We start from the raw sequence: 18,405 nt of genomic DNA, 5'->3' as shown, positions 1-18,405 counted from the left end.
GTGTAGGAGATAATATGGAACGAGGGAATCCAGTCCATGAATTCCAGCGCAGCCAGTGTTGTGTACACAGTAATGGAGCTAAGAAACTGGGGGTCTTTTCTGCATGCATGTGAAAAAGACAAAAAGAACAAACATGCACACCTTATTCGACAGCAGCCAGTACATTGGCACTGCATTTTATTTCAGTCTGTTCCAGCGAGGCAAATAGGTTGCTGCGGCACTTCACGTCAACTGCTTGGCAAATGTTTGCGCACTGCTTCACCTGCAGCTGTGCTGCAAACATCAATGACATTGATCGGTGGAAGTCAGTGGCTCTCGTCATTTCCGTGGTGGAGGCCAGTCAAGGTGGACTTCCTGCATGGAAAGTAAAATTTGTAAAAAAAAAAAAAACGAAGATTATTGAAGGGGGTTTACATTTTGAAGTGACACAGGTTATGTGGGCCACCTAAAGAACTCAAGATAAACCCTCTGGGTGCCAGGCGCAAAAAATTCAATTTATTTTGAAGTAACACATCAGCAGACTTCAAATTGAAATTATTTATAGGGGTTATGTTACTGAACATTATATAAAATTTTAAATCTGAAAATTTCAAGACAATCTAATCAATAATACAAATTAGAATACATACTTGGTGTTCATTAGGCGGCATGTCCTCTTCGTCGCTTTCATGGTCCTTTAAAGATGCCCCACAATAAACATCAAAGCTTTCTCGAATGGAGTTTAGAAGTTTCTGAATTTCTGCACTCGTCAAGTAATGCAGTCTTTCTGTGCTGGTCCGCCATGTCGCAAAAGGAGAGCCGTAAGCAACACTTGCAGTCAATAAGCTTTGTCAGGGCACCTGTCGTCTAAAAACAAAGCCTAGCGTAAAATTTTAGTTTGCCAAATTCCGAGTAGAGGGAGTGATTATTCTACAGATGTTTCACGTTTACAAATGATCTCGGGCACAGCCAAAGGCACGCATTGGTGGCCAAATGAGTACTCAAGCACGGCACTTAAAGGGTTATTTCCGACTTCCTCAGATCTTCTATCATCCATGTTGTTACACAAGTTCTTCCATCCCGCCCCTGTAACATGCACTAGCCACAGCTGAAAATTTAATTTGCAGCCTCGTGCCTAGCATCGGAATACCTTAGCAACTAAGCCACCACAACTGGCACTGAAAAAAAAAAAGGTGAGAAAGAGAGGATTTGTGCAATGCACACAAACTGCAGTACACTTACTGATTTTGTGCTTCTCGTGAATTGCTTTCATGCACACGTCAGTACATATGTACTATTGTCACACACTGTGTCCTGTGGCCAGCACGAACACTTTTGCACATTCCTCTGGGAGTGAAACTGTTGATGGTTACTTACGTTGTACGGTGTATATGAACAACAAACGAAGAACCAGAGGAACACTGTCCTTTGTCAATTGCTTGCACATGCTGTATAATAAATGTAGTCACATCGAACCTACCAGCCTACTATCACATCCATTAATGATTGCAGCATTAAGGCCCACACCAAAATGTTAACACTTTGGAACAACTTTTCTAATCCAGCCAGGAATATAGCTACTATATGCAAAGTGATAAATGCTTAAGGGCATGATGGACAAATCCCGGATGTCGATCCAGCATAGCGTGAGCATATCCTACCTCAACGTCCAGCTCCAGTATGTCCACATCTGCTTTGAGGTAGCTTCCCAGCGAGGGCACTGTCCTGCCGAAGTCACTGTGCACAAACTCCTTGATGTATCTGGCCAGTCATAAGTTGAGAGGTCCAGGACACAACATTGCTTTGACACACACAAACAGCACAATTCTTATTCCACTTGCACGTCCACGGTATTGAACCTGAATAATAACTAGACTTTTAAAGCACATTGCAGTGTTGCTAAATAAGGGCACGGCAAATAGAGTGGCATCTTTTTAGAGTGGCTGCTCTTAATTTTTCGTTTGCTTTCAAAGTGTAGCACAGCCTTGGAGTCTAGCATATCGGGACAGCTCATCTCCTTGGGAAGAACCTTAGCCCTAGGCATAAATATGGATGCCAAGCACAAACAATAAAAACGTGGTTCGGAAACCATCGGAGGTTAATTGTCAAAGTAGAGCGACAGTTTTCCGATTGACCTACTGGGATAATGCTTCCACGGGGACATTTATCGTTTAGCTCTATTGGTTACTGCTATGAGGCACGCGGTCGCTGTGACGCCCTGCTTCTAGGATCAGTTGTTTAGTTGATTGATTCGTGGGGCTTAACGTCGCAAAGTAACTGCGGTGCTGAGAGAGACACTGCAGTGAAAGGCTCTGAATTGATTTTGGCCACTTGGGGTTCTTTAATGTGTACTCAAATGCACGGTACACGAGCATTTTTTATATTTGGTCCCCCATCGAAATACGGCTGCAGCAGCCAGAAATAGCACCCTTGACCTCTTTCTCAACAGCACAAAGCCACAGGGCTACCAGCGTGGGTGCCTCCAGGGTTGGCATGCATTACGAAGTACATCAAAACCCTTTGCCAGGACATGCACATCGTGCAGTGGTATGGTATCGTTTAAGAGTACTGTTTCTTGGACAAGCTGGAATCGCATACTGTGGCGGAGTGTGCTTTTGATACAGGATCACTTTGAAGACCCTTTGCTTATCTGTGCGCCTATTCTGTCCCCGTCTTAAAAGCGCGCCCCGCCACAGTACAGTATCAGCCCCGCCAAGTCGCCATATCTCATCGACACTATCCAGGATTGGCCCAGTTTATCTGGCCAGACAGCTGTTCACACAAAGTCTGGGGAAAAACCAAGGAAAGCTTGGCTTTGAGGCATGGAGAAAAGCCTCGGCTCTTATCAGTGGCCTTGTTTACAATGAAGGCTTCGTGCATCATTAGATGGTCTAACGCAGGCAGCAAGCATAACCAGAGGGAAGATTGCCAATCACTGTGGTTTAGAGTTTTGATTGTTTGGATCAGTACATTTGTTAATTTGGCTTTTGTAACTGAGGCAAACCATCCAGTTTCCCCAATTTCTCGTTTATAGTCAGCATCAATTAGGATGAAAAAGAAATTACATTTGAACTTGGAAACTCAAGGGTATAGTGGAATGGGTTTAAACTGTGAAATTCGCATAACGTAGTGCAAAAATGTGTTTAAACACAAGTCAAATGAAAAAAAAACACAATGGGACAGAACTTTGCTGTCCTAACACCATGACTCCTTGTGCATTTCTGTGATGTATCTGCCGTCCAAAAAAAATAAAAAAATGGAGGGGGGGTGCATTTTTTTAAAATGCAAAGCCATTGAGGGTTGACTCGGACACATGACGTTCCTAATTTGAATGGCATTCCTACTCTGACACACATGCCACCTTTCAGCCAGTTTTGACACAGAATTGAAGGAAGTGAACGAATTGACACAGAATGACTTGGAAGCAAGTATGAGAGATGATGCAGCACCACTCTTCTGTCTGCTATCAAGGTGAGTAGTACTCCACAAGATTTTGACCATGTGTGTGCTTGTCCTCTAGGTAAAAATCAAGCATAATGTTGAAAGTGTAATCCAAGTACACTTGCTGATTTTGCACTATTTGACAGCAAGAGCAATGGCCCCTGCATTATCCTACGCACTGCCAACTGGGCAAAGGATACGTGCCGGCCTGAGTGGTGATGTGGAGATAGAACCTGTGTCCCCCATCTTCAGCGTTTTCTCGTGGCTCCAATGACATCTCGTAGACTGTGCGTTCGCGCTCCGCCAGGTTTCGCCTGCAGCCACAACACATGCTAAACAGCTCCATCGATATATTGGTTAGGTTCCATGCTCCAAAGTCACAATTTAGCGAAGAGGGACTCCGTGGCATAGCGATGGGGGAGAGGGAAGGGGGGTACAGCCTCCTGGTTAATTCTGACAACTCGACACTAACCAAAATCTTTGATCACAAGCATTTTTGCCTTTTACTCCTTGCCCCCCTCCCCTCCTTCCTTGCTAAGCCCAATATTATATACTACTGCTTCAAGGTGTACAAAAGTGTCACTTTTACCAAGGACAACAGAGCTTTTCCTCCGAGTGAGGAAATGGTAGTTACATGGAGGGGGTGGGGGGAGTGTAGCCCTGCCATTGTAGAGATGCGGTACCGGCTTCCATGACATCACAGTTCCCACATTTAACTGGCATATTGTAGTAAACTTCTGATAGTTAAAAGTTGCACAGCGGCATGAAGGAAATGCAGTTTGCGAAGTTTTATTTTGATTTCGCTAGAATAACTGAAACCTGCACAAGTTGCCATGTATGTTTATCTTCAGAACGAAACGTCAACAGACAAGAGACATAAAAGCAGACAATTGGGCTGGTGCTTTTGTGTTTGCCTGCCTTCGCATGTCCCTTGCCTACTGGCCCTTTGTTTGGAAGAATAATTACTAGAGGAATTTGTTACCCCCATATTCCGTTGCACAGCAGGCAAGACTACGAAGATTAAAGCGATTTCTCCCGCTGCTTGCATCTGTGATCCAAAAATAATGCAGCACATATGAAGGAAACACATAGGCATGCATCATTTAATTTGATGTAACATTAAGTGCCATACCACATGTTGCAAATGATGGCGTAATTATTACGTGTACAGTGCCTCAAATCTGCAATTATTTACTAAATGAAAGGAGTGGCACATTTTTGTGACCAGCAGCTAGATGGCGTGCTGTCTGCGCTTGCGATCAAAACATAGTACAAAGTGTGTCGCAAGCGCAAAGGTGCACAAATAATACACGGTTTGACGTACCCTTGCGTCCACAAGTTGTAGTGGTAATATACGAAGTAATTATTCTGTAGTAAAGCATCACACATCAAGAACAACTGCACTGCAATATGCGCTGAGCAAGATTTCTATGGCCGCCAGCTAAAGCAGCTTCTGCACTGCTGCCTGCCAAGCGTAAAGTGGAGTATGTACAAATCTTCTCAGCACCCTGTTGATGCTATCTGCAGGAATGTCTCTGTGCAGACTGCCAACTCACAAGCAGTCGGTAGCATACGATCAAACCACTGTCACAGCTCCATAGCATTTTTGTTCAACTGCAGACAATGTGAATCGTACAGGCCCTTCAGTCATGACTTTCTCTGCCATTAGGTCATTCATCTCTTGAGCTAGCATTAGCTCAAGGTGAACTCACCTAATCAAGTATATGTGAAATGCATAAATGCTCATTGAATCTATTTGAATCAAAGTTAATGCATTTAAACCTTGTCATTTTTTTTTTTCCGGCGGTGATGCACCTTCAGCGTGGAGAATTTTTTCTCGGATATTAAAAAAACAAATGCATCGGTTCATTTTTGGTCGTACAGAGGGGAAGAAATGACACGGATAATGGCAAATGCTCTTTTGATTTGGCCCTCACATTCCTGTCTGAAATCAGTGATGTGGCAGGAGAGAAACGCAAAACATGTACTGCTATGTCGATGAGTGACACTGAAAGTGTTAAGAGGCAAAGCTGAATTTCGTCAACTGTAGCACGCAGAATTTCGATTTACAGCCTCAGACGTTTTTACAAAGGATGCAGAAAACTGCTAAGTTTAAACAAAATTGAAGTATGAAGTTTACAAATCCATAACTCCGGACTAAAGCCATATATATCACAGTTCTGTAAACTGTGTCTGTTGGAGCATCTGAAGCAGACAGATTTCATATTACAAGGTTACAGTTTACGTGAGATTGCTACCAATGCTTACAAAAGTTTCTTACAAGTCCTACTCGCAAATTAGTGATACATATACCCTTTCAGAGAGGAGTAAAATAGATCAATTTTACCCACTTTAGATTTCTCAAAAGGCGTAGTTTACATTATTGTTATCTATCATCTTTATTTCTGGTTTACAGAGTTGTAAACATACTTCATTTCTTTCTAAATTTTGCAATGAAAAAAATTTGTGCTAAAATTGATCACCTAAATAAATGTTCTGCTCCCTACAGGTGATAAATTTTCAAAAATTTCTTTGAAATGCACCAAACAACATCAAATTTGATGTAACGGATGCCGAGCAAAACATTTTTTTTTTTCGTTTTTATGTATCTGGACAGGAGCTCTTAAAATAGAGCTCCCTCATTATGAGCTTTTACTGTCCGCCTGTGGGTGAAAAGAAAAGGCACAACACGGACTGGAGGCAGTGGACAATGTGATGCCCAACCGTACAAACCACGCAACAGTTGGGACATTTTCAATAGAGTTCTCACAAATGGAGGTCAACCAGAGACAATTATTTAATTGATTACAGTTGCCAATTACTGCCCCAGGAAAGTAACTGAGGAATTACTAAAAAAGTAAGCGGTTACTTTGATGTTACTTTCCTCCTTACTTTATTAACATTGCACAAACAAACTATTACCATTGAAAAAGACGTAAATAGAATGAGCTGGCCTGGCTCTTTCAGTAAGTCATCTACAGCCCTTCGCATGTTGTTTGTCTTGACTAAGAATTGCTTTTTAAAAGTTCCGTTTGTAATCTTCTTTCGTTTTCTTATGAAGGTATCTACAGCGATACTGAAACCATGCTCAATGTGTGTGCTGGAAAGAAGGGCTGTGTTGTAACGTACAAACACCTTGCTCACAAGACTGTCGTTACTCAAAATGCCTCAATGCTTGTGTCTAGGTCCTCTACGAAGCATACCGCTTCATTATTGCTGGGGTTAGGGAAAAACTGAGAAGGCATCCCTAGCTATTTACTTGGCATCAATGTTCAAAGTGGCTATTGTTATCAAGCCATAGAAGTGCTGTTTCAATTTATTGGCCAACATCTGGTGGACCTCCAGCCGGCACCCTTCACCGGTTAGCCATTAAGACAAGGCTAATTGTAACATATAACAGCAAATGTTCCCGTAACTTGAAAGGTTAGGCTAATCTGTTTGTCTGTTACAATAACAGAAATACGTGTCTATGATTAGGTATTTGTCAAACAGATAGGAATAAATGAACTTGACAACCAACGACTTAGGGCTATATCAGTGAAATCGTACATTATACTAAGTGAACAGTTGAGCAGCAATTTCTGCAGCCTATGAAGGGTGCCTGAAAGCACTTCTGAGAGAGAGAGAGAGAGATTACTATAAGAATAGAAAGCTCAGAGGTTGGACTCCCTAGAAAAGTGTGAAAAACTGTAAGCCTGCCATGCTCAGGAGAATGAGGCGTAGCTGCAGGATACACGGGTTTGCCCTTTAGACACTGTTGTTTCCGAAATATTTAAGTGTGCAAAGCTGTGTTACCTGTTATAGTTTTTTCATCAAAAATGTCACTATTTGCATGTAATTGGTTACTGAGAAATAGTAATTACAGTGGGCATTACCGAGCCAGCAAAGTAATTGCTGAATTACACTAGAGTTCCATTAATTCGACTCCGGTTAATTAGGTCTTGATCGAAGGTACCAGCCAGCGCCCATGCGTTTCTATGGGCCCAGGCCTCCGTTATTTCAATCTAAAATTCAACCTTCACCGAATAATTCGAAGTTGACTAAACGGCTTCGCCCCAATACATCCGTGTTGTGCGGTGAAGCATACACAATTTATCGCGGTGAAGCATATTAAGAATGGAAAGGAACCACTTTCACGGGACATGGTACGCGTTCCTTAACTTATACAGGCGCGAACCCTGCGAAGTCTACGGTCACAGTAAAAATACCTTAGACGCCTAATAAACATAGTGGCAACCATTCAGAGCTGTTTCTGACATTGCTGTGGCGATTTGGGCCCTCGTTTTGAGATGAAAAAAACTCCCGACAGTCGAGCGGGCGCTTAAAGCCAACAGAAGAGTGGGGGTCTACTTAAACTCCGAAGGCCAGTCAGTAAACATATTAGGCGTTTCGGTGCTCGTGCTGTGAGCGGAGACGACGTATGTTCGTGTGTAAATTAAGGAACACGTGCTATGCCCCGTAACAATGACTATTTCACCGCATAGTATGCTTCACCGCGTAACACGGCTCTATTGCAGCGAAGCTAACTTTAAAAAATAGATACTGCCAAGTGAATTAACAGCGTTTTTTCTCCTGCCATTGCTTTATTTCAACCCGCCCGACAATCCGACAAGTTTTGTCAGTCCCGTTAGGACCGAATTAACAGAAATCGACTGTACAATATTACCTATCAAAATATGTAACTGATTACAAGTAAACAATTACATGTAATTCGTTGCATGCAAGTCTTTTTATAATACACTACTCAAATTGAAGCTCTTGTAGGAACGGGCCACTTAAAATCCTAGCCAATCAAACCTCGTCAAAGCTTTAGAAGCCACCAACCTCTGCCTATCACCATTTAAGCTGGCCCACACATGCCAAAGCCATACATCCTCCCCAAACCAGCACCGCACCTGAATTGTATTTAGTTTCTGTATTAACTTATTCAAAGACTAGAACAAACTCTTTTCAAAATTCTTGAAGATGGCTTTCCCTTGTAGCTGGATGCTCCAAATATGGCGGCTAAGTCACCACTAAAGACGAGTCAATTGTCAAACAGATGCCGCCTACTGCATTCCAAGCAATTTTGAGTGTTGCGAGATCAGACTGAACATATAAAATGCATTCACGATTACTGCGATTCGTTGACAGTCGTGTGTTGGGCTTGTGGTAAAGCAGAAAAGCTACCTTACTGTTTAATGAAAGGGGACTATTTTATGTCTACTAACACCATGCAACACTTTACCCCACCCACTTCATAAAAATCCCCATCTAGCTCATAATTTATTAGAAATGTTTCCACCTAATTTAGAACCCCAGGACGGGGACTTTGAGGTCCACAGTGTGCTAATTTGGGCTGGTTTACACATACTTGGGCAATGAAACAGCACTTCTGAATGGGAGATGACAGACACAAGCTCTGACTAGCAACCCACTGGCACTTGGCAATTACTGCACACTTGGTGGTGGCTGCATATATGTAGACACTATGAACAAACATTGCGGGCACTATTCAGCTCTTGTGTCTGTCGTTTCCTCTTGCGTTGTTCAAAAGTGTGGTTTCTTCTCCTCTGAGGTATTGGAAATACAGTAAACCCTCGTTAACTCGTACTGTAATATTTTGAAATATCAGTTAAGACTAAATTCTTTTTCTGGCCGTGGTGTCGAGACACGTGTTCTTCACTGCTTCTTTCGAAAAGTTGTGCCAGACTCTGCATGACTCGAAGTCTTGACTTCAAAAATATACCATGGAAAAGGCAATGGGCAGCGTCGGCAGTGTTTTTACACTCGCTTTTCACTGATGAGCAGCTCACTAGCCGAGCCAGACAACGGGCCGCACTTCCCACTTTTCCCCTTCTTTCTTTCTATCAATGACACTTGCTCGGCTGCTCACTACCACTTCGCTGTGGCCTCACGAAACAGTGGTGAGCTGAGAGTCTGTCTTTTTTTTCCCCCTCTCCTTTAGAACACTCTCAGTAACAAATCATGTGGTCACAGCATATTAATCGTGACCTTGTGAACGATTATCGCCACTTTTGAGCGGGCAGGGTCAGCCCACGCTGTGCGCACAAAAAGTCAGTAGGCGAGCACACTATGCCCAGCAGGCGAGCCCAGAGCGTTTCAGCGAGATCCCAACTTCAAAAGGATGTTTGCTATATGGTCATGCTACACCTAAATACCACGTCATGGACATCTGCTAAAGGCGTGACATTTGTGCTCTTTCATAGTTTTGGTTTTTAAAGCGAAATCATCCAGAATTCATTATGATGCAGAAAAAGGCAGCATCAGATTTTTGGATGTCTAGAACAGGGCATGTTCGCAGGATGACTGGTGTCAAACATTGCATTAGGATCAAGCATCTTTACTCTATGCCAAGCATGCGGTCTTGTCACAGCGCCAGCAACAACGTCACCCATAGATGCCGATGTGTCCCCAGTGCTGATGATGCATGCTAAAGGGGCTGAGAATATTATTGATGCCATTTTACAAAGACTTAATGTGGTCTATGTGCGGCCAGCAGGCTTCTCTTTTCGTGATTTCACTTACCTCAAAACTCCGCTTATCTAAAAACGTTTGCCAGTTTTTACAGCTTTGAGTTAATGGGGGTTTACTGCGACTGATTGATTACCTGTGCAATACACGAATGGGTGTCTTCTGTTTGAGTGTCACATTCTTTAGCCCAGACACCAGGGCTGCATCTTCGTCTGTGAGTCGCCTACTGGAACAACACAGCGCACCATATGTTTTCTGTTTTGACTCCTCGCCATCCTTCAGCACCTGTGTCATGTCCCTGAAACGTGAAACACATTGCAAGCTGCACCTCCCAAGTTTGTCAAAGATTTCGATGTCCTAAATAATCCCTTAACGAAATTTTTAAGACCCTAAACAGGCTCAGGTATGAAGGTTTCAAGTGAACAAGTCTGGTGCGAAATGTACTTAGCAAAGATCATCTTGCATTCAAGAGTTTTACATTTACAGAGCAGCACTGAGGCTACGAGAAATGCCATAATGTGGGGCTCTGAATTACTAATTTCAACCAACTAGGGGTTCTTGGACGTACACCTACATATGAATTGTTGTCATTAACGAAAGTTGAGTCATGTTAAGACTCATGGTGGCACCATGGATCCAATGCTCACCACTCCAGTGGGACCCACCAGCTTTCCTTATCAGCTTTACAATTTATAAAGGTTTATAATAATGCATATCAGCTTTATCATTATAGAGCTTTGTCAGCTCTAGTAAGACCAATCAGTTTCAGCAAGACAGCTTCATTTAAGCACTGGTGAATATGTATTTCTTTTCTGGTGAATCTACACATGCATAAAAGCAGTTTTGAATCTGCCGTCATTGTTTTCAGCCTATTTTAAAAGTTCACTGCAGGGCAAAGACCTCTCCCAGAGGCCTCCATTAGCCATTTCCATATTACACCTGCACATTTCCCTATCTCACCACTTGAATCTAATCCTCTGCTGTCCTCAGTTGTATTTCCCTTCTCAGCCACCAGTTCTATGCATCACATGGTCCACACATTACACATCCACACATTACACATCCACACACATCAGCTCTAGCATTACACAATTTGCCGAACTCCATTTCTCCCTATTTATCTAAACTACATCATTAGTTACACATACATCTCGACGCTAAGCAGCTGAAGGCAACTACAGGCAAAAACTATAAGGATCCATTCTCTCTAGAAGCCTAATGCAAGGCAAGGAGCTCTGGTATACGGGATAAGTCCACAGCACTGACATAAATCATCACTGAAATAATTAAGGGCATGATTACAATGATTTCACGTGCCACTCTCTGTGTACATGTGCCAAAGACAGCTTTTCCAGTAATCGAGACTGAAAGGACACAATCTCCAGCCTAATTATTTGGCTAGGCAGGTTTCAACGCATCTTCCACATTTCTTCCTGCTTGAAAGGTGCCAGACAATTGCAACTAGATTTCGAGATGGCAACACTGGCACCCACCACGTGATGGATCGTAGAGGCATTGAGTTTCCAACTTGATTCAACACAGAGAAATCTGGTGCGACCATTATTCAACCACCACTGAAAAGATGGGTACTTTTACATAAGCTTTTTAGAGGTTTGCATGGTTTCACTGATAGAGTTGGTAACACGTTTCTTTAGAAGTTTAGAGCAGCGGAATGCTTTAACGTGACAACCACTTCATTCCGTTATGCAATTTTGATTGCATAAACAAGTCTTAACTCTCCCGACTATGCTTGCCGCAAGGTCTGGACGGATATTAGGCAGTGACACTTACGGTGTGTGACTATTTAAGATATTTAAAAGCGTTATTTATATTTGTAACATTCTGAAAATCATACGGTAGTACAGAGAGAGTAAACAATGCTAATCATCGCCATATAGCCAATTCGAGTGGCAGTACTGGGTTAGAACAAAAAAAGCCAGAGGGATAAAGTTTAGAGAAATCTACCCATTATCCTCATGCCCGACGAAGTGCTGTACCGGCATTGTGCACAAACACTAGAGGCAAATTTTTGTCTACTATTCTTGGTACGAAACTTGATGGGGTGGAATAGTCACAACCATACGAGGCCGACAGGTAACTAAGCCGAGGAAATGCAAAAGTAATAAGGTAAATGGAAATGAAAGTGGATGAAAAAGACAATTGGCAGCCTGTGCGAGCCGAACCCACAACGTCCGGAATACGATAAAAGAACTAAATGTCGGGCTAGCTGGTTTTGATTAATCATCAAATAACTCTTCCAGCGTAAGAAACGACAAGGACAACAATTACGCTGTAGCCATGGCGACAGCTGTTCCCACGTCTACATTCTTGGGTACTGAGGTACGTGTACAAGATATAGATATAACCCTGGGAGTGTTAGCCAGGGCCACTCATGGCGATGGTGACGGATATGGCATATTGTCTTCACTAATAGCGTCATGTATGTGAACTTTAGGCGCAGGCAGCTGCCCAGTAAGATTGCAAGACGTTTCCTTCTAGAGTAAATAACTGAATAGGTTCAAACCAATGCAAAATGAACGTATGCCATCCAACAAAAATGAAGAAGCACTTACTTTGAGATCACTTGCAAGTCGCTGACACTGATGTCCTTCGTGTTTGCATTGATTTCCTGTGAAAAATATATTACAGCATGCAGTTAAATGACTCGCGATGGAAGCAACGTGGAAAATGCTGCCAGTGTGCCAATATGTACCAATACCTTAAAAATGTCGCAGTTTCGCCCAAAAGGCATACCATTGATTGCGATAGCAAATTATTAGACAGCTATACGAAGCAAGGATAGTAGCTTTATTGACTGTATAAACTTGTAAACATTCGTTTACTAATTAAATTTACGAGCATAGTGTCACGCATGTACAGGTAAACATGAGCACATCTAATTCAATGACCACGAACACACGCTGTCAAAACGCTGGCACGAGGAACAGCAGCAGCAGCAGCAAGCGAATTGACCTTCATGCTGCCTTCACTTCAATGCAAACCAAGCAGTGAGAACACAGCACACATGATGCCATCAGCCTTCGGCGTGCCTAAACTTTGTACCCAACACAGATCACTTTCAAGATGGAGTCTACGCAGCTGCACCGAGCAGTGCCACATGCAGCTGCACATGCACACGTGAGATCAAGCCAGCATCCTTCTCAGCTCACTGTCGCACACTTTCACTCGCACCCACAGCATATGGCGTGTTGCTGCGATGTCATCACACTTGGACTTTGTATGGAACATCATGGTGATGCTGACGATAATGGCAGAAATTCGCCTAGAGTGTCCCACTATATAATTGCTGTAACAATAATAACTTCAAATATACATGTATATAAAACATTTCACAAGATTGAATTTTTTTTCATCTATGTTGTCTAATAAAGTGCTCCATATTTTTGTTTGCATGGTTAGAGTGGCAAAAATAAAAAAAAAAACTGCCACTGTACATAAACCTCACCATCGCTGAGATGAGCTGCTGCAGAGATGTTGACTAATTTCGTTGCCTGTCTGAAAGTGAAAGTCCAGATGAACTAGTCAAGTAAGGATGCCTAGGGTTTGATGAAATGATGGTAACCATCATCGTCAGCCTAATTTATGTCCCCTGCACACAGGCTTTCAATTCCCCGTTTCGCACGAGCTGACACCGTCCTATACCTGTAAATTTCCTAACTTCATTGCACCACTTAGTTCTGTGCCACCCTCAAGCGCACTTCGATTCCCTTGGATCCCATTTTGTAACTCTAAATACAGCACTGGTTATCATCTCTGCAGTTCATCACCTGCCCAACTCCATTTTTTCCTTCTTAAACATCAAATGAATATTGGCTACCTCCGTCTGATCTCTAATCCACATCGCTGTCTTCCTGCGTCGTATTGTTATACCTGTAATTGTTCGTTCCTTAAATGATGTATTGAATGGGGCTGACCGATGCTGCTGCAATGTCCTTACAAAATGTCAGTGATAACAGAGCAGTAGTAGGCACGTAATCTTCCTTTAACATTCTTACACCATGAGCACAGATTACTGTACTACAAGAGACACCAGTGGCTCCTCTACTCCATCTTAAGTAACAGCAGAAAAAAAAGATACAGACAAGAATGAAATAAGCAATGAGATCTACTACTTGTACTTTGCATAGCTAGTCCACAAAGATACGAAAGGGCTTGCGCCAACAGTACAAACTTACACAGATCCTAAGCTCTGCTGGAATCTGTGTTAATGCGAAGAAATTGCAGCACAGTGCATGCATTGAAACATTTTGAACATTTCAGTTTGTCTGTACTTCTTCCACTGGCACTCTGAAGAGGCTATCAGAAACAGACTAACTCATATCCTCTAAGCAATGGGTTCTGCACACCACTGCATCTTGAATACAACCCACAACACACCAGCGCAATGAGAACAAGGGAACACCCACAAACATGCATGCAGCACTGAACTAGATGCATTATCTGTCATGTATGTGAAAGATAAGTGATAAAATGCTTGACGTCTCTGAAATGCATGCCTAAATATGGTTTCGGGGGCATGGCAGGGAGCCTGCAATTGAGGGAACGCCTAAGGTCACTTAAAGTATGAGGCAGGGTACGTCAGTGTGGAGAGAATGAGTAAAGGTTCACATGCACGTCGCACCATTGGAGTAGACGCAACAGCTACTGCATACAAAAGAGTGTGACTGAGACAACGCTGGGTGTCACGCACCCAACAGCCTTTGCGGGTACACTCCTTTGTGGAGTGTGCAACTTAGACTACCCGAATACCAAGAAAGGAAAGTCAAACAGTGATCTAAATAATGCTTCACATTAAAGAAATGTCGCAAGTTCGTGCCGAACCTGCTCAATGGCCTCCATGTCGGACGTCGTGAACACAGCTTTCTTCGTCTTGAAAATCTCCAACACAAATGGTCGCCCTGAAGGGAAAACAAAACAACTACACTAAAAATAAAAGGAAAGAAATTTTATTACTACGAGAAACTAGTATTACGATTACAGTAACTATTACTTATGTAAAAAGGCGGTCTGTGTCTGAGTGGCTTCATTATTTACTTATTAACTTTGTGAGAACTCCTCTGCAATCGTTTCATACACGTCAATTTTTCTCAGCAATCTTGGTGCCTGAGATCTGAAACAGTAGATACACAGAGCCCAGTCAGGCTTTTATTTTCAGAGCGTTTTGTAAACCATTAAACAACACAATAATCATTTTATGCAACCAACGTCAGCCACGCCACATAGGCATTTCTCATTTAGTCATTTTGTTAACCATCCAATCAGCCACTGTCCTTTTCATTATTAAGCTGCTATGTAAAACATGTTATGCAACACCTAAAGCAGAACGTTTGAATATTTTGATTATCCTTAATAGATAGATAGGCAACCGGGTGCATTATTGACATGAACAGTGAAATTGAATTAAAGAAAAATGCTTACCTCTTCCGAGCATCCGAACATCAACGTCTTCGCGTCCAGATGATGAAAACATAATCTCTGAAAGAATAGGAACAAGAATGAATTATGCCTGTAATACATTTCTGCCTTGTGCACTTGCTGAGCATTTAGTACTATGCAAGTACATACAACACGAGCGCATGTGGACAGATGTGAGGATGAGAAGAGAGTAGCGCTAGGTCCTATCCCTTCCTTACATTTGTCCACCTCTACTCGCATACTATTTTCTTGCCGTCTCCTACCGACTAGCCTAATGAAATGTTCTAGGTGCGGAACCAGGCTAGCCTTGTACACAGAAGTGTGAAAAGTGGGCACTAAAATAGGCACCAGAGAGACTTATCCAGTTTACGCCTCATACAAACAGCTGTAATCAGTCATGTCACCGTCACACACACACACAAAGAAAGAAGGACATGCCAGAGACATGATGAAGCAGACCCAAAACACCAATGCTGCTGGCCAGAGCTCATTTTGCTCCAGTATTCAGTGAATAAACCCATGGTTAAGCTGAAACTGTGGCAGTATATATTAGTTCTTTATATCCATGTATCCATGAATCATTTATATCCAGGAGTTATATGGCTGCTACACTGCAAACTAGGCAGTCGTTGAAATGTTTCAGCAATCTGTCATCAAGCCCCTGTGGCACCTCCATTGCAAGCAATGATTTTGCATGTGTGAGAGTTACCACCCATGAAAGTTATTCTACCAACCTGAAAAGCTCACTTTCATTGCTGTGGGGTTTCTAAATGTCATACTGAAATAATGTAGTACCTTTAGTTACATTGTCTACACTGTGCTAGCGTAAACCAGCTGTTGATGAAGATACGCCACACACCATGCATAAGCAAGAGTTCGATGTCAATATCTTCAATACCTTGATATCGATAACTCTACTGTGAACTCCGTCCACTCAATAGACTATTGACTCGACGGCTATGAAAACTGCTCGGGCAGCAATGCCTACTTTGCTGTTAAGATGATATACTTTTGGTCTGAAGGTCTTTGAAATAGCCAAGTGACACCAGTATTAGAAAACAATTTAAACAACCATAATTTTGACAATAACAGTCCCTTGCATTTCAATAAGAACACTGCTTATAAGCAACGCGAAAATTCTGCTGCTGGACGTTCTTCTAAACAACTTCGTGGTCAGTCGCTCACCGAGGTTAAACATACAATGACCTGCATGGTCTACATGGTAGCTCCATCTTTTGTAAATGAACAGGCTAACAATTGGTGAGAAAGTTCTAAGTAAGAATTGCTTGCGTGTTTAACTGCATAATAGCTTCATGGTGATGTTTTGCGCATGAACAAGCAGGACAAAAAAGCGTTGCTGCTATTACGCAATGGTTTCAGACAGTTTGCCCTTAAGAGAGAAAACAAAGGTGTGAACTGCTAGCCTGACGCAGCCTATGGCATCGCTGATCTAAGTACAAAGGCTACAATGCTTTACTTTGGTTCTCCAGTCATAGCTAATGCAACATGACAATGCAACAGTAAATTAGTGTAAACTGGTGAATTACTATCTCTAAGAGCCCATGAACCACTCTGAGCTCAAAGATTCGTTATATAGCGGCAGCTGTGTTCCAGTATGAAACGAAAATACAGCCACAAGATATTTTTGAAACCATGCCTTAATAGCAAAGTCACAGGGATTTGGTGAACGACTACGCGGCTGCCGCAGTTTCTCACCCACCTTCGCTACTCTACTCTTTGGCACTCTCTCCTCCTTGCCATGTACTCTTACCAACACCATGCCGCACAGTGAAACCTATGGGTTGTGTCAACACACCAGAAGAAAGGCTCCTCTACAGAACCGCCTCTAAGCACCCTCTGCATGATGCCAGCTGAATGGAAGCTTCACAAAAAGCCCAGTGGAGCGCACTGGGTGAGACCCACAGCAGTCTCAGAAGACGCAGCCAGCTCTTGCTATGTTGGCCCTACCATCACTCATTGAGAGATCATTCAGCAGCTTCTACCCTGGTGATTTCACATGCAGCACTCCGCTTCTGAAAAAGGGGCAGTGAAAATTCTAAAGAGGAGCATTGGACTGATCTTTTTTTTTTTAGATTAGTAGCTTCCCTGTGATGTGTAGTGTTGCCATGTTCACGAACAATGGTCATCACTGTGTACTGTATGCAATGTGCGAGTTTATTTAAAATGTGTAAAGACCTTATTTTGATGTGTTTGGCAGGAAAAATTTATTACTATTACCAGAGAAAATTATGGCCAAGTTTCCTTCTATTGAATTTCATGCCGAAACCTCAGTGCAGCTATGTCTGATGCAGACTTGTACGTAACAAGTTATATGTACCAATTACTTGTAATCGATTGCATTTTTTACTTAGTAATGCTCACTGCAATTAAATTACATTTTTTAGTAATAAATTACACATCACCAGTTACCTTATTGACAAGACAAGCTGTAAGAGACAATGCTGGTGAACTTGAATTAGGCGAAAACTACAGAAGAGCGCCTGTACTCTTGCTAAGCTGCATCTTTATGCATGCACATGTTCACACAACGAAGCCCAGGAGCTCAGTATTTGACTCCCCATCTTATAACGTTCCCCCAGATGTTGGCCAACAAATTGAACTGATGTGTTGCAGTAACAGTGGCCACTGTGGACATTAATGCAAGGAAACCACAGAACGAGGGTTTTGATCACCTTCTCACTGGCCCTACACCGGGAGGGCCTTCTCTGAGGCCCAACAATTATGACGCACTGTGCTTCATAGACGACCCAAACCGCAAGTGTTGCAGCCTTGAGATGTCACAATCCTGTGTGCATGATGTTCATACATTACAACCCCGGCCTTCCCCCCAGCGTGCACATCGAACCCGTTTTCCCTGTCGGTGCTGATGTCTTCACAAGTAGGGAAGATGGACTACGAAAATTTTGAACAGCAACTGTGAAGGTAAGCAATGTGTGCATGCAGAGGACAGCATGCAGAGGACACACTGAACGTGCTAGGCCAGCTCGTTATATTGAAGAACGTCTTCGATACGATCCCATTTTGTATGATTTCCTAGCACCAGCGTTCACAATC

At 42.6% G+C, this 18,405-nt stretch overlaps 1 protein-coding gene across 6 annotated transcripts in view; it reads right to left on the bottom strand.

Annotated features, from left to right (window-relative positions):
- Positions 1 to 18,405, bottom strand: part of Pus10 (Pseudouridine synthase 10) — a 192,568-nt gene that overhangs the window by 57,072 nt on the left and 117,091 nt on the right. For 2 of the 6 annotated variants that reach the window (XM_070526860.1, XM_070526857.1), the window contains 7 exons: positions 15,334 to 15,390; positions 14,737 to 14,813; positions 12,468 to 12,523; positions 10,031 to 10,192; positions 3,621 to 3,734; positions 1,641 to 1,740; positions 681 to 846 (listed from right to left, as the gene is read on the bottom strand). In XM_070526860.1, coding sequence (XP_070382961.1) covers positions 700 to 846; positions 1,641 to 1,740; positions 3,621 to 3,734; positions 10,031 to 10,192; positions 12,468 to 12,523; positions 14,737 to 14,813; positions 15,334 to 15,390 — 713 coding nt within the window. In that variant the 3' untranslated portion in view covers positions 681 to 699. The other 4 variants (XM_070526858.1, XM_070526862.1, XM_070526859.1 and 1 more) reach the window with 3 other exon arrangements.

The sequence above is a fragment of the Dermacentor albipictus genome, chromosome 10 (assembly GCF_038994185.2).
Source record: "Dermacentor albipictus isolate Rhodes 1998 colony chromosome 10, USDA_Dalb.pri_finalv2, whole genome shotgun sequence".
In the NCBI taxonomy this organism is placed as follows: domain Eukaryota; kingdom Metazoa; phylum Arthropoda; class Arachnida; order Ixodida; family Ixodidae; genus Dermacentor; species Dermacentor albipictus.
Note: the sequence above shows the minus strand (reverse complement) of the source record. Positions and strands in the feature narration are given on the sequence as shown.